The 15013-nt window shown below is 49.5% G+C and overlaps 1 protein-coding gene across 2 annotated transcripts in view; it reads left to right on the forward strand.

Moving 5' to 3' along the window:
- The window catches only part of GCGR (glucagon receptor), a 43107-nt gene that overhangs the window by 20896 nt on the left and 7198 nt on the right, over positions 1-15013 (forward strand). For both annotated transcript variants that reach the window (XM_028715830.2, XM_077924125.1), the window contains exons 2-8: positions 4746-4886; positions 4992-5088; positions 6078-6185; positions 8533-8654; positions 9227-9333; positions 10797-10950; positions 12186-12345. In XM_028715830.2, the coding sequence (XP_028571663.2) occupies positions 4746-4886; positions 4992-5088; positions 6078-6185; positions 8533-8654; positions 9227-9333; positions 10797-10950; positions 12186-12345 (889 nt within the window). The remainder of the gene's footprint in view (positions 1-4745; positions 4887-4991; positions 5089-6077; positions 6186-8532; positions 8655-9226; positions 9334-10796; positions 10951-12185; positions 12346-15013) is intronic.

The raw sequence follows: 15013 nt of genomic DNA on the forward strand, positions 1-15013 counted from the left end.
TCCTACTATCTAAATATGGAGAAAGCTCAGCCCAGGAGCGAAAGCAGCATCTGGCGCTGCTGGCTTCCTGATCAATGAGCTTCCCAGCTCCCAAACAGAAGCAGCAATTAGGGACTGCTCTAAGGAAACATGATTTCCCAGGGCTAAAAATAACCGCACAAGGAGGGGAGGAGGGATAGAGGGATAGTCCTGGGAGCAGCCCTCCAGACTATGGGCTGGTTACTGTCCCTCTGACAAGCTCTGAAAGGTTTCAAAATGTCCCTTAGAGATAGGGGGAATTGGACATGCGCCACTCGCTCCTTCCTGACCAGTCAAGCTCTAGCTTTGGCTCTCAGGATGCTCTTTTTGGAGCATCAAAAGTATGCATTTCCAGAATGAAGTGCAGAATGAATCTAGAGCAGAAACTTGAAAGCACATGTTTAAGAATCTAAAAACGGGGGTGTATCCAAATGCCAGAACTTCTTTTAGTGCTACAAATCCGTATGCTCTCCAAATGCTTTCAGACAACCACCGCCAATTTTTATGTACTTTATTATTATTATTAACCCCAAGACTAACAGTGTTTTGCTAGTTCCAGCCTTATTTCTTGGAAATTGCACGTGGTGCAATCCTTATGGGACTGATGAAATTGAGAAAGCAGCAATAAAACTTCGAGGTTTTGCATTTACACCCAAGAACACTAGCAGAGTAGCACAGAGGAGAGCATGGGAGATTAGCCGGATATAATGGCAGGGGACGGGGCAAGGATCACACACAAACCACATCCATGAATGCCACCTGAAAACTGGGTAAGGCCGTAGTGCTGCCTGAAAGTTTTGTGCTGCCGTTGCAATGTACAATGTAAGAATGGCTGCCTATGAGCCGACAGTGCAGAGAAATGTGGAGGAACTTTAGAAGGAATGTTGCCTGCATTCTCCAGAATAAGTGAGCGAATGGTGCTTATATGGAAGAAAAGACTTGTTTGTGTTGAAGCACATTTCCGTTTGTGATTTTTATAATGGCCTTGTTAGTTTTTGAACTATCCTCGCAGTCCAAAAGGCACTACAACTGTCAGGACAAAACTAGACATGACACAGAAGATCTAGGAACTGGATCGCCTGTGTTTTTTTTAACTACTGTGGGGGAGAGGCAGAATGCCCACCCCAAACTGGTGTATTCAACAACATGTACTTGATGCAACAATAGAGCCCCGCCTCTCAATCACCTAACATCACTATGGCACCAGATGACCCTCACCCCCTCTTTTTGTCCACATGTCCATGCAGAGAGCTCTGCAATTTGTGCCCAATAGTCAGCTGATTGTTGGGGCTCACATAGTGCTACAAACAGAACTATGAAAGCCCTGACAATCAGCTGAGGCCATCACAGCCCTGACTCCTGCCAAAGGAATTTCACATTTTGAAAAACAATTCTGAAGTTGTATATTGCCACAACCTATTCCAGGAGTGGGGGAGCTCAGGGGCCAAATGCAGTCCTCCAGGCCCTCTCTTTGGCCCTTGGGATCCTCCCCAGGCCACAACCCTCACCGGCTCTGCTTTGCACCCTCCATGAGTGGCTTTGCCTGGCTGGAATGTGTCCTTGCACTTTGATAATGCCTCTTGGTTGTCTGGATAGCGAACAGAGAGGGGTGTGTGAAGGTGACTAGACACTAGTCTACTGTACAGAGGAATTGTTTATATTCATTGCTCTGCCCTCTTTGGCCTCTGGCCCTGCCCAGAACTGGAATGTGGCCCCATGGAAGTTTGCTGAGAAGGGAATTTGGCCAATGGCCTCACAAAGCTCCCCCACCGCTGTTTGTTTGTTTTTTTATGTTGCCATTTAACTATCCCTCTCTATATCATAACAAATTAAAAAAATTAAAAATTGTCTAATAGCACCTTAGAGACCAACTAAGTTTGTTCTGGGTATAAGCTTTCGTGTGCATGCACACACAAAACAAACTTAGTTGGTGTGGGTTAAACCACAGAGCCTAGGCGATCGGAAGGTCGGCGGTTCGAATCTCCGTGATGGGGTGAGCTCCCATTGCTCGGTCCCTGCTCCTGCCAACCTAGCAGTTCGAAAGCACATCAAAGTGCAAGTAGATAAATAGGTACCGCTCCGGCGGGAAGGTAAACGGCGTTTCCGTGCGCTGCTCTGGTTCGCCAGAAGCGGCTTAGCCAAGCTGGCCACATGACCCGGAAGCTGTACGCCAGCTCCCTCGGCCAATAAAGCGAGATGAGCGCCGCAGCCCCAGAGTCAGTCACGACTGGACCTAATGGTCAGGGGTCCCTTTACCTTTACCTAAGGTGCTACTGGACAGTTTTTTAATTTTTTTATTTATATTGACTGCATCAGACCAACACGGCTAGCTAGCTGAATCTATATCATAACAGTGAGGGTCCTGTGAGTTCTGTGTAGATTCTGTAAATACTGGCAATCTGGGAAGTAGCCCTTGGGAAAGTAAGCCCTCCGTATGCAGGGATCTTTCCATTGTTTCTTGCTCAGCGCATGCTGAAGAATGGACCTAGTGGATCACGAGGAGCCTTTCATTCTAGGCCAGAACAGGCATTTTTAGGCCAAGTGCTTATTTTTGGCTTCACAGGACAGCCGGAAGGTCATTCTCACAATCCCAGCAAAGTTCCGGCCGCATCTGGGCCAAAGGCACGGCCCGTCTGTTCCAAGGCACACGGCAAGAATACTTGGTTTGTGTCCGGAGCACTGTGATCCCATTCAGGAGCCCTTTAACCAGATTAGAGAGGGATTGAAGGATTTAGCTCTGGTGTGAATCTGAGTTTATCCCGGATGGGTTGCCAGCATGGCGGGCATTGCCCAACAGCCGTCCACAAGGACACACAGCACAGTCTTTCAGCCAAGGAGTCCAGCCTTCTGAACACATGGGGGCCTTTGTCGGCAGTAGGATGAAGGCTGTGGGGTTAGGAGGCAACAACATCCCTGGGTTCATCTGGAGCCAGGAGATCCCTGGAGGGCGTTAATGATTAACAGCCTCGTTGGCCTTAAGCTGGGCTATGCCAGGAGCTGTAAACAGACCAGGGGCAGCGCTACTGGCACATTCCCCCTCATTCCCTCCCCCTATGAAATGTTTTCCTAGACACGGACTGGTGGGGAGAAGTTGACTCTGTATCAGGAGAGTCCCTGCTGATAGGAGCACAGGAAGTGTCATGGTGATGGAATGCACAAGCCACTGTCCAGGAGCAGATCAAGGCTCCAGGCATCAGGGCATGTGTCCTCTTCAGCAAGCCTCATCTCACCCACCACGCAATGCACAGACAGCCCTACCCTCCTTCCCACGTGCACTGCCTACTGCAGACACCACACACACAGACCCCTGGTACCTCGGTGTGGCATTCTGTCGCTGCCTGCACCACCCCACAGACAGCACAGCTACACTGCCCTTTGCTGGATCCCTGCAGACAGCACAACATCAGAACCACCAGCGCAATCCTGGTTTTCTGGATCCCAGATACATTGGCTGAGTGTAAGTGCCTACATTCAACAGACATTTCACAGACACATCCCAAATCCAGAGAACTGTCGTCTACCTCTTACAGAGATACAATTACCCTCATCTTTAACAAACTACAGTTACCAGGATTCTTTTGAGAAGGGGAATGTGTTTTAAATGTATGCTGTGTATGCAACCATTATTTCCAGAACTCTTTGCTATCTTCCCCTCTTCCCACATCTCTGTCTCCCTCTCTCTTTCTCTCTGTCTCACATACCTGCCTTCTAATCCAAAGTACTGCTGTTCTCTGGCCACAAGGCAAGACTATTTTGCCAATCAACACCATAGACAGAGGTGTCCCTGTGAGAGGGCCCATCCTATCCCCAAAGGCACCCATGTTTCCCTTTGCTAGTACAGTCGTACCTTGGAAGTCGAACGGAATCCGTTCCAGAAGACCATTTGACTTCCAAAACATTCAGAAATCAAAGCACAGCTTCTGGTTGGCTGCAGGAAGGTCCTGCAGCCAATCCAAAGCCGTGGAATCCCAATCAGACATTTGGGTTCCAAAGAACATTTGCAAACTGGAACACTCACTTTCAGGTTTGTGGCGTTCGGGAGCCAAAATGTCCCAGTACCAAGGCATTCGGGATCCAAGGTACGACTGTACGAGAGAGCCACTGTCTAGCCTAGCTATGCAAAGGCTTTGGGATTCTTTTCTCGTGCTCTGTTGTTTTGGGCTACCTGCTGCTCCCCAGCACCGGCTGCAGACTTTGGCAAGCTTGCCTGTGGGGCAGGGAAGACTCTGCATGCTGGTGCTCTGAGGAGACGAGCAAGAAAAGGGCAGCCCTCCTGTGCTGCATTGTAGTGGATCAAGTCTCCCTGGGCACTTGGCCTGCACCCAAATCCAGCCCTGAAATAGCTCCCCACCCCCAAACAGGCTCCTGTTACAGTGACTGGCATCTGAAGCAGCCCCCTAGATTGGGCGTCCTCAATTCCTCCTGGCTGCAGTGAGGGTCAGAAGGTTCCCCGCACCAACCAGAGGCAGGGTCAAACCACCAACAAGCACCAAGCACCTGATCTGGGCGGAGGCTGCAGTGGCCATATTCACTCCTAGCAGGTCCCTGTCAGCCCAGAATTTCCTGGCACCGGACAGCCTTCCTGGATGTAGCCCAACAAACCCAGTTGCAGAGTGCGTCATCCACCTTGGAGCCAGGGTACTGGAGCCTAGAGTTTGCAGAAGGGCAGTCAGAAACTTGCAAGACTTAAGTGCTCCTCTTTTCTCCTTCTATCTTATCCTTCGCAGGGCTCTGCTAAACCGGCCACAGGACGTTCTGTAGGCAGCCAGCAGCTCTGGGAACATCCCAATGCGGCTTTGCAGCCCTGCAGAGGGATGTCCCAGCCACGTCTTCTCAGTATCCTGCTGGCACTGGTGGTGTGCCCTCAGGTAAGGGCCTTGGTCCCCAACCCTCCCCAGCCCCTCTCCATCCCAGGCCTGACAGGCACGTACATATCAGGCCGGTCCTCCCTTCTGCTGTCTTTTTTCCTTCAGGGATCCTCAGCCCAGATCATGGACTTCCTCTTTGAGAGCTGGAAGGCCTATAGTGAAGAGTGCTACCACAACATGAGCCTTCTGCCACCATCCACTGGTGAGACAAGCGCCCCCTGGAGGTTGGGCATCAGAGCACTGAAGTAGGGGATGGGGGCAAGGAGGGAGTTGGACATTTATCACTCTGAAGTGCAATGGACATTTAAAGGCACTGGTCAGTTTTTCCACCCAGCTGCTTTTCTTGCTTGTTTGTTTGTTTAAGCTCAGCCTCCTTGCTAGGCAATGAGCAGCTGAGTGCTGGAACCACATGTATCTGTGCATGCTGTGGAAACGAGACAAGAATTTTGGAAGCTTAAGGGGCATAGCAAACTGCCTTACACTGAGTCAGTCTATACCAGGTGTGGTGAAGCCTTGGCTCTCCAGATGTTGCTCAGCTGCAACTCCCATCATCCCTGTCCATTGGCCATGCTTGCTGGGGCTGATAGTTATAGTTCGACAGCATCTGGAGGGTCAAACGTTCCCCACACACTGGCAGTGGCTCTCCAGGATTTCAGCCAAGGCGTCTTTCGCAGCCCTACTTGGAGATGTCAGGGATTGAACCTGTGGCCTTCTGCATGCAAAGCATTCTTTCTACCACTAAGCTACGGTCCTATGCCAAGCTTGAGGGAGAAAATGAGCTACCTACAGTGCTGGGTCCCAGAGGCAAGTGTTGTTTCATAAATCAGCATACGCAAAAGATGAGGGGTTCTTTTTCTTTTTCTCAAGAAGTTGCTGTAAAACCTGTTTCAGACAGCAGTAGAGCACAAAGGGTAGGCTGAGTGGAGGTGAGGTTTGTGGATGAATTACTAGGCAGTTGTGTGTGCAGACACATGCATGTGAAGCTGGCAACAAGGGTCCCATATGTGTTCCAAGGGCAAATTCTGTTGGTTGATGAAACACTTGAGGGACATGAATGTGGGGAAAGTTTCCTAATTAAAGAAAGAGTGAAAAATAAGGACGAAGTTGCACACACATTCAGACACACGTATAACCCGCTGTTCCGACCACCGTATCACATGCAGATCCTAAGTTTCCTCCTCTCTTTGACAGAGCTGGTCTGCAACCGAACCTTTGACAAGTACTCATGCTGGCCTGATGCACTGCCCAACAGCACTGTCAATGTTTCCTGCCCCTGGTACCTGCCCTGGTACGACCAAGGTGCGTGCACTGGGGGGAGAAGAAGACTGGAATGGGCCTGTGCCCTTGGCAGGGGGGCAAAGGAAGGAAGTGACATGGGAGAGTTACTCAGGGCCCAGCCACACTTTGCCTTAAGTCCATACCTCTTTGCGCCATTTTCAATTTGGTCCAGGCCTTGGTGTTCCCAATTGTGATTTCTGCCTCTGATTTTCCTTAGGGAAAGACCCTTGAAACCCCATGTTTTCCTGTTCATACTTCCTATAATCAGTAGTCCGCTTTTAAAGTTGTCTCCACTTTCAGTTCCACTCACCTGTGGCAGAGAGTCAGAAAATCAGAAAAGCCAGATACTCAGGAAACTGGATAATCAGATAATCATTCAACATGCACAAAAGGAGCCAGGACATTTCCACTACAGTGGTACCTCGGGTTAAGAACTTAATTCGTTCTGGAGGTCCGTTCTTAACCTGAAACTGTTCTTAACCTGAGACACCACTTTAGCTAATGGGGCCTCCTGCTGCCGCTGCGCCGCTGCTGCACGATTTCTGTTCTCATCCTGAAGCAAAGTTCTTAACCCGAGGTACTATTTCTGGGTTAGCAGAGTCTGTAACCTGAAGCGTCTGTAACCTGAAGCATCTGTAACCCGAGGTACCACTGTACAGGGATGGCCCATCCCGTTTCACCACCTGAGGTGAAACAGAAATGCGCTGTTCCCTGCTCCCCAACTTTCACTGTTGCCGGAATGCCGCCTTCAAAGCACTGCCACTCATCTTTCCCACCCCGTGGGGGTGGGGAGTGGCAATGCAATGCACAGGAACACCACTTCCTTGCCAAGCTCGGTGAGAGCCAGGGCATTCCAGGTGTTGCTGCTCGTCTTCTCTACCCCAGGAGATGCCATGCACCAGAACATCTCTTTTTTGCCAGTGAGAGAGGGTTGTTCTAGCAGTGGCAGAAACGGCGGGGCAGGCAGAGTGCCTCCAAAGCACTTCTGCCATCTGAGGCAGGTGCTTCACCCCGCCTCATTGGTGAGCCGGCTCTGTTCCAATACGTATTACAGTGGTACCTTGGTTCTCGAACTCAATCCATTCCTGAACTCCATTCAACTTCCAACACATTTGCAAACCAATTGGCTGATTGGCCATGGAAACAATGCCGACAGCAGAAACGGATGATCAGCTTTCGAAAAATGTTTGCAAACTGGAACACTTACTTCCGGGTTTGTGGCATTCAGGAGCCAATTTGTTCGTCAACTAAGCCATTCGGGAACCAAGGTACTACAGTATTTACTACGTATTATTACAGGCAGAAAATAAAGCTGCCTTTGGAACCATTGCAACCAATAAAAGCAAACGAGTTGGGGCACACAGATTTTGCACATATATCACTTGATCACTATTTTAATATGAGCACCAAACAAGGAAGAGTAAACTAAAAAAAAAAATCATTTTAAGCATGATGAGGAAACTAGAAGTGGGGTGCTCAAAGCTGGGGAGACAACTGGAAAAATTATCCCACAGGGGTAGGCAGGGAGAGAAGGAATGGAGGTGGGAGCAGACTTCCTACAACACAGCTTCCTGGAAAGCATGCAGAATCCAATTCAGGAACTATTTTAGGACTGGTTCAGAAGAGAGACACATTTTTCTTTGGGTTTTCCTCATGACATTTGTTCCAGTTCAGCAGTAAACAACAGGTTTTCCCAGGGAAAGTGGTGGGACAAAGCAAAAACCTATGGACCTGTTATAACAGAGTGATACAAAATACTAGAAATCACGGGACAAACGAAAGTGTGGCTGAGCCCTAAGAAGGGTAAATAGACAGGAAAGGAATGAAGAGGGATCGGGATGATAATAAACTAGAGAAGGATGAGGGGAAAGTACTGAGGGTGCAGGAGATGGGGACTGTGGGAAGGCACAGAGGAATAACAACAAACGGTCAGAACAAGTATAGGGTGGAGTTATAATAATAATTCTAATAAGATCACAAAGGATAAGGCAATCAGTGACTACTAGCCATGTTCTGACTTCATGGACAGAGGCAATATGCCTCTGAATACCAGTTGCTGGGAACTGCAAGTGGGGAGATGGTTGTTGCACCCAGGTTCTGGTTGGTGGGCTTTGTGTAGACAACTGGATGGCTTCTTTGCGATCGGGATGCTGTGCCAGGTGGGCCTTATGATTCAGTGGGGTTCTTCTTATTCTTCTTGCCTTATGCCAGGCTTCCTCAAACTCGACCCTCCAGATGTTTTTTGGCCTACAACTCCCATGATCCCTAGCTAGCAGGACCAGTGGTCAGGGATGATGGGAACTGTAGTCTCAAAACATCTGGAGGGCCGAGTTTGAGGAAGCCTGCCTTATGCCTTCATTCCCTACAGTGAAGCATGGCTATGTATTCAAGAAGTGTGACCCAGATGGACAATGGGTGACCACCCCCGAAGGGAAGTCGTTGCGCGATGCTCATCAGTGTGTGATGAACAACGAGACCATCTTAGAGCAGGTGAGAGCATGGCTAGCTAAATGAGTCCTGGGGGCTGTCTGCAAGAACATTCCCCACCTCCGTTGACTTTGTACTCAACGTACTATACCCATTTTAAACAGCAGATAGATTACCAGGATTAGTACTATCCCTTTGAGGCCTCAAATTGGGTTAAACCACAGAGCATAGGACTTGCTGATCAGAAGGTCGGCGGTTCGAATCCCCGCGACGAGGTGAGCTCCTGTTGCTCGGTCCCTGCTCCTGCCAACCTAGCAGTTCAAAAGCACGTCAAAGTGCAAGTAGATAAATAGGTACCGCTCCAGCGGGAAGATAAACGGCGTTTCTGTGCGCTGCTCTGGTTCACCAGAAGCAGCTTAGTCATGCTGGCCACATGACCCGGAAGCTGTACGCTGGCTCCCTCCGCCAATAAAGCGAGATGAGCGCCGCAACCCCGGAGTCGGTCACGACTGGACCTAATGGTCAGGGGTCCCTTTGCCTTTACTATACCCATTTTAAACAGCAGATAGATTATCAGGATTAGTACTATCCCTTTGAGGCCTCAAATTGTCTCTTTCCTCTCTTTCTACTTCCAGGAGTGGTTTGCTAAGATCTACGGGAGCTTCAAGGTGATGTACACGGTTGGCTACTCGGTGTCACTCTGCACTTTGATCCTTGCCTTGGCTGTGCTGCTGGGCTTCAGGTGCCTTGGGAACTGTCCTGGGAGGGGTGGGGGTGATGGTGATGGGGGTGACCACATTAAGGGACAGTGCCCAAAGCAGTGAGGGGGAGGGAACCGGGAAGTGGGATTGTCAGACCAGAATTCATTTGGTCCTAGAAAGAAGTGGGATGGCTGCAGGTCTGCCTGGAAAGAAGTGAGATGACAGCTCAGTTGGTTAAAGCATGGTGCTGATAATGCAAGGTTGTAACTTTGATCCCTGTATGGGGCAGCTGCATATTCTTGCATTGCAGGGGGTTGGACTAGATGATCCTCAGGGTCCCTTCCAACTCTACAATTCTGTGATCCTATCTGGTTGGGTGGAGATGGAGCTCTTTTAAGTTGGAAGGGATCCGTCCACACTGGAGATGCTGGGAATTGCTCTTTACATATTAACATATTTGGCAGAAACCAACACTTTGCATGCTTTCTGACCGAGTGAGACAAATTACATACAATGCAGTTTTGTGTTTCTTTAAAAATATATTTTATTAGAGAAAGTTGAGGTGGATTCATTCAACCCTCTTTTTTTCACCACATGGTTGTTGCTGATGTTTTTACATTTACTCTGTTGGGTTGATCCGTTTGGATCCCTAATCGCGTTCAGCAAGTGCACACACATCAAGACCACAAATTAATTACCTGTCTCGAAAAAAGTATAAGATCAGGAATGTCATGGGTCTCTCTGCTAGCAGGCACCAGATAAAAATTATCCCTGTGGTAGAGAAAGCAGCCATGTCAGAATGCAACTTTGGGAAGTATGCATGTTGCTGTGTACTTGTGATGAAAATATATGACTGTGTGGGTGTGTACTTACGTCAGTTGAATGAAGAGTGTGTGTGTGTGTGTGTGTGTGTGTGTGTGTGTGTGTGACAGAGAGAGAGAAAATATGGCCCTATCTGTACTATATATTTAAAGCAGCATCATAGTCCTTTAAACATCCCCGGTTCTCCCCAAAGCATCCTAGGAGCTGAAAATTAAGGATGCTGATAGATATTAGGAGACCCCTTCACAGAACTACAATTCCCAGAGCTCCCTGGGAAGAGGGATTGATTGTTAAACCTCTCTGGGAGTTGTAGCATTGTGAAGGGAATAGGGGTCTCTTAACACCACCCATAACAAAGTGCCTTCCTGGGTCACTTTGGTCTGGATTTAATTAAAATATTTTCTGGTCAAAATCTGCAAAATATTTCCAGATTGGCCAGGAGCTCCTGGTAAGCCACACGACAGTTCACGAGAGAGCAGAGCATGGGTGAATGCGTAGGTGTGGGATGAGAAGCAGAGTGGAGAACACAAGGCATGGAGGAGTGGGGTGGGGGGTTAGTACAGTGGGGTGAAAGAGAGAGATCAGGGTGCAAAGAGTGGGAGGAAGGTCTGGGAGAGAGGCACTGGCTGCATGGTGCTGGCCATGCTGGACAGGCGTTGTTGACAAGCTCCCTGCTCTCCAGCAAGCTGCACTGCATGCGCAACTACATCCACATGAACCTCTTCGCCTCCTTCATCCTGAAGGGCATCTCGGTGCTTATCATCGACAAGCTGCTCAACACTCACTTCAACCAGAAGATTGACGACTACAGTGTGGGTCTTTGGCCGAGTGACGAGGTGAGTTAAACATTCCTGGTTCCCCACCACCACCTTTTTACACTTGTTTTAATTTTCATTTCCCTTGTTCCCTTTCCCCAGGGAGCATGGAGCTTCAGTTGATTCCCCTCTCCACCACACATAAACAATTATGCTAACCCAACAACCCCTGCCTACACTACTTGGTAGCTACACACTAGGCCCCACTCCCAAGTAGTTGTTTTCACATACAAGTATACCTGAAGGAGCATCTCCACCTCCATTGTTCTGCCCGGACACTGAGGTCCACCCCCGAGGGCCTTCTGGCAGTTCCCTCGCTGCGAGAAGCCAAGTTACAGGGAACCAGGCAGAGGGCCTTCTCGGTAGTGGCACCCGCCCTGTGGAACGCCCTCCCACCAGATGTCAAAGAGAAAAATAACTACCAAACTTTTAGAAGACATCTGCAGGAAGCCCCGTTTAGGGAAGCTTTTAATGTTTAATAGGTCATTGTATTTTAGTGTTTTGTTGGAAGCTGCACAGAGTGGCTGGGGAAACCCAGGCAGATGGGCGGGAAATTATTATTATTATTACTACTACAAATTCACAAGACCCAGCAAATAAGGGGGGAAAGACATAGGATGTTTTCTCAGAGCTTTCACAAGGCTTAAGTCAGCTTGTAATGCATCCATAAATCCCAGCAAAACCTAAGTTTGGCGACTATATCATTTCTCTGATGCATCCAGTCATGAGTTAATAACATACCCACAGACTGCAAGAGCAATTTCTGGTGTCTGGAATTAAACTGCTGGAAGGCTGGACCATGTGGGATTGAAGAGTGGCCTCAGGGCTAAGCCCTGCTTCAAATGAAGCCATGCCAATAGCATCCCCGATAGCACCTTCTTGAACCCTCCTCTGGTTCAGTACTCACCTTCACTCATGGTTATGGGACCCAGAACCACCACGCTTTGCTCTCACCAAGCAGCCTGAACTAGCTACACTTCCAAACTTGATCCAAGCCGTTGCCTCATTGCCAAGTCCTACGCTTTACTGCCACTTGAGACCGAAGCTCCTGTACTGGTGACTTTTGTTTTTAACGCACCAACCACAGAACTATGGGGAGTGGCAAACTGCTGCCCCCATGCATCTGCCTGCTAAAGGGACAAGTCCACTTTGTGTTGAAGCTGACCCTGGGGTTGGGTTGTGGGGGGGGGGAGCTTCTTGCTGAAAGTTCCCGGACTTTCCTTGCCCTTCTCACTGACCCCTTGCCATTCCCCCAGGCAGCAGCCAGGTGCCGGGCAGCCACTGTGTTCATGCAGTACGGCATTGTGGCCAACTATTGCTGGCTGCTGGTGGAGGGGCTCTACCTGCACAACTTGCTGGTGTTGGCCGTCTTCTCCGAGCGCAGCTACTTCAGCCTCTACCTCTGCATCGGCTGGGGTGAGTATATGCAGGGTTGCCAAGGCCCTGGAAAGGACGAGTGACTGAGTGTCAGAGGCACCTTCGCTGGAGCAGAAACAGCAGGGCGAGAGTCACTGAGGGTGGCAGGGAAGGAGAAGCACTGTGGCTGGAGATTGCGCTAATCTGCACTGTTTATTATGGCAGGGGTGGGGAAGCTCCAGCCCATATGGGCCAAAATGGTTTCCCTCGAAAGACGTCAGGTGTGGGGCAGGCAGAGATGTGGCTTGACCAGGGGATGTGCTGATGGGCGGTGACTTCAAGTCTGCTGATTAATAGCACTTCAAAGAAATTTGGCTTGGGGGGGGTAGGGGAGATAAGGCCAGGATTCCCACCTTCATGCTATGAGGACGGGGCATATAACCTCATCTCAGAGTTATGGGATGGGAAGAGTGTGACACAGAAGGTAATGATGGCGACAGTGGTCAGTGTTGGATCTTGAGCAGGTCTGGCCTGTGACGTTTGCCGCTGTAGGCAAATCACCCCAGCAACACCCCCACCTCCATCATGACACCCCCTCTCCAGATCCGGGGGGGGCCCTGCCTCCCGCCATACGTGCACTGCAGCCAGCCCCACCACTACAGCAGGGCTGGACTTGGGTCTTTCAAATTTCAGTGGCGCTCTGTATGAGGCCAAAATTCATCACACACACCCTTCTCTTGCTGCTCAGTTTACTATGTTATACAGTGGTACCTCGGGTTAATAACTTAATTCGTTCTGGAGGTCCGTTCTTAACCTGAAACTGTTCTTAACCTGAAGCGGCACTTTAGCTAATGGGGCCTCCCGCTGCTGCTGCTGCCGCCGCTGCATGATTTCTGTTCTCATCCTGAAGCAAAGTTCTTAACCCGAGGTACTATTTCTGGGTTAGCGGAGTCTGTAACCTGAAGTGTCTGTAACCCGAGGTACCACTGTAGTTGCAAGCCCTGCTGCATCCCCTAGGCTAAGCACCCAGTATGGTGGAGCCAGTCACGCTGCCCTAAATCCGTCTGTGACAGCACCTGCACCTGCAATGCTGCCATGATGCAGTGGCAGCAGTGAGGCTGCAGCAATGAGGGCACTGTGGCAGTGGCACAGACAAAGCCCCGGCAGGGCTGGCAGCGGCACAGTGGTGGGGCCCAGAGTGTCATTTCAGTGGACTGAAGGACTCTTAATGTTTGTGGAAGGGACTGAGATCCATCAGAAGCTCCCACTGGAGGAAGGGGGAAAGGGTCGTTTTTCCCTATTTCACCCCTCCTCTTCCCCCTCTCACTGTTTTAGAGGATCCCCTACGCATTCAATTGTTCAGAGTGCACAGGGGGGCTTCAGAGGGAAATAGGAACTGGCAAACATCACCTGCCCCCTGCCTCCAGCAGGAGTGTCCTGTGAATTGAGTTGTGCTCACAGAAACTCTGAGTCCAAGGCAGATAATGCCTCGTTGCTTGACCAAGACAGTGCCATTTTACCCAGAGTTTATTCCTCTAAGTAACAGAGGTGCCTTTGCTTTGCTTTTCTGTACGTTTCAAAAAACAACTTTGGAAGAATGATAGCCCCCACAAGCCCTCCTGTGGGTGAGAGACCTAGATATGCCATTGAATGAGCATGTTGCTTGATCAATGGCTTTCTGCAATCACTGTCTTTTAATGGCAAGAATTAGATTATAAAGTCCCAAGTGCTCCTTTATCTAGAGCCTTCCTGGGTAATTTTTGTCTATTAAAATCTTGCATGTTCAAACTTTGCAATGGATTCAGATTAGCTAGGAATTGTGGGGTTCTGGTGAAGCCAGCACTGAGCATCCCTGCCTTACTATTTATTTCCTCTGAAAAGAGAAAATCAAGATATGCCTGCTTGAATGTCAGATTTGACCCTTGTGACTACCAGCTACCTACTAAATAGCTGCCTTCTTTCTTTCTGAGCGTGAGAGACTAAAGGGCAAGCAAGACGTGTTATGAATGATGCATGGGCTGCAATTGAGAAGAGCAACAGCATATTCTCTCTCGGTTTTCCTGGTAAACATCCAGTAAAAGATAGATGGATGTGATGTCATCATTCTCAGAGTTTGCCAACCCTAGGGATGAGTGAATCAGTCTGTTTGCAGCCTGTGTCACTTTTGCAGGCATTCTGCAAGAACACATTAAGCTGCAATTTTAAAACATAATAATTCCACGTGACAATTCACATTTCTTCCTATACAAATAGAAGCGTAAGGCTGCTGTCACGCTGGAGTTCACATGGCCCCCAGTAGGCAGCCATGCCAACTCCAGCATAACAGCATGCAGGTAAGTGGGCAAGCAGGCCATTTGGCAAGTGAGCAGCGTGGGTGGAAAGAGGCCCAGGCAAGGTGTTGAACAGAGGGGAAGAAGTGGTCCACAGAGAGGTTTGACAAACCACTCTCTGAAACATCTGTCCCGCTCTGTTAAACATGGCTGCAGGGGGCAGGGCCTTCAGAAAACAGCTCTCTGAAGTGCCTCAGACTTCCTTACTTTAAAAGGTGGGGTTGGGGTGAGCTTTGCGGGAGGAAAGGAGGGGTGTGGGATGAGCAGGTGGTGGAGCTGTTAGGTGGGACAGGGGTTTGGGGCAAGCTGTGAAGGAAGGAAAACTGAGGGGATTGGCCAGGGGGTGGGTGAGGTGTCAAGGGAGCGTAGGAGCAGCAGCCCCTAGTCAACACGTAAGC

The sequence above is a fragment of the Podarcis muralis genome, chromosome 2, assembly GCF_964188315.1.
Source record: "Podarcis muralis chromosome 2, rPodMur119.hap1.1, whole genome shotgun sequence".
NCBI classification, from domain to species: Eukaryota; Metazoa; Chordata; class Lepidosauria; order Squamata; family Lacertidae; genus Podarcis; species Podarcis muralis.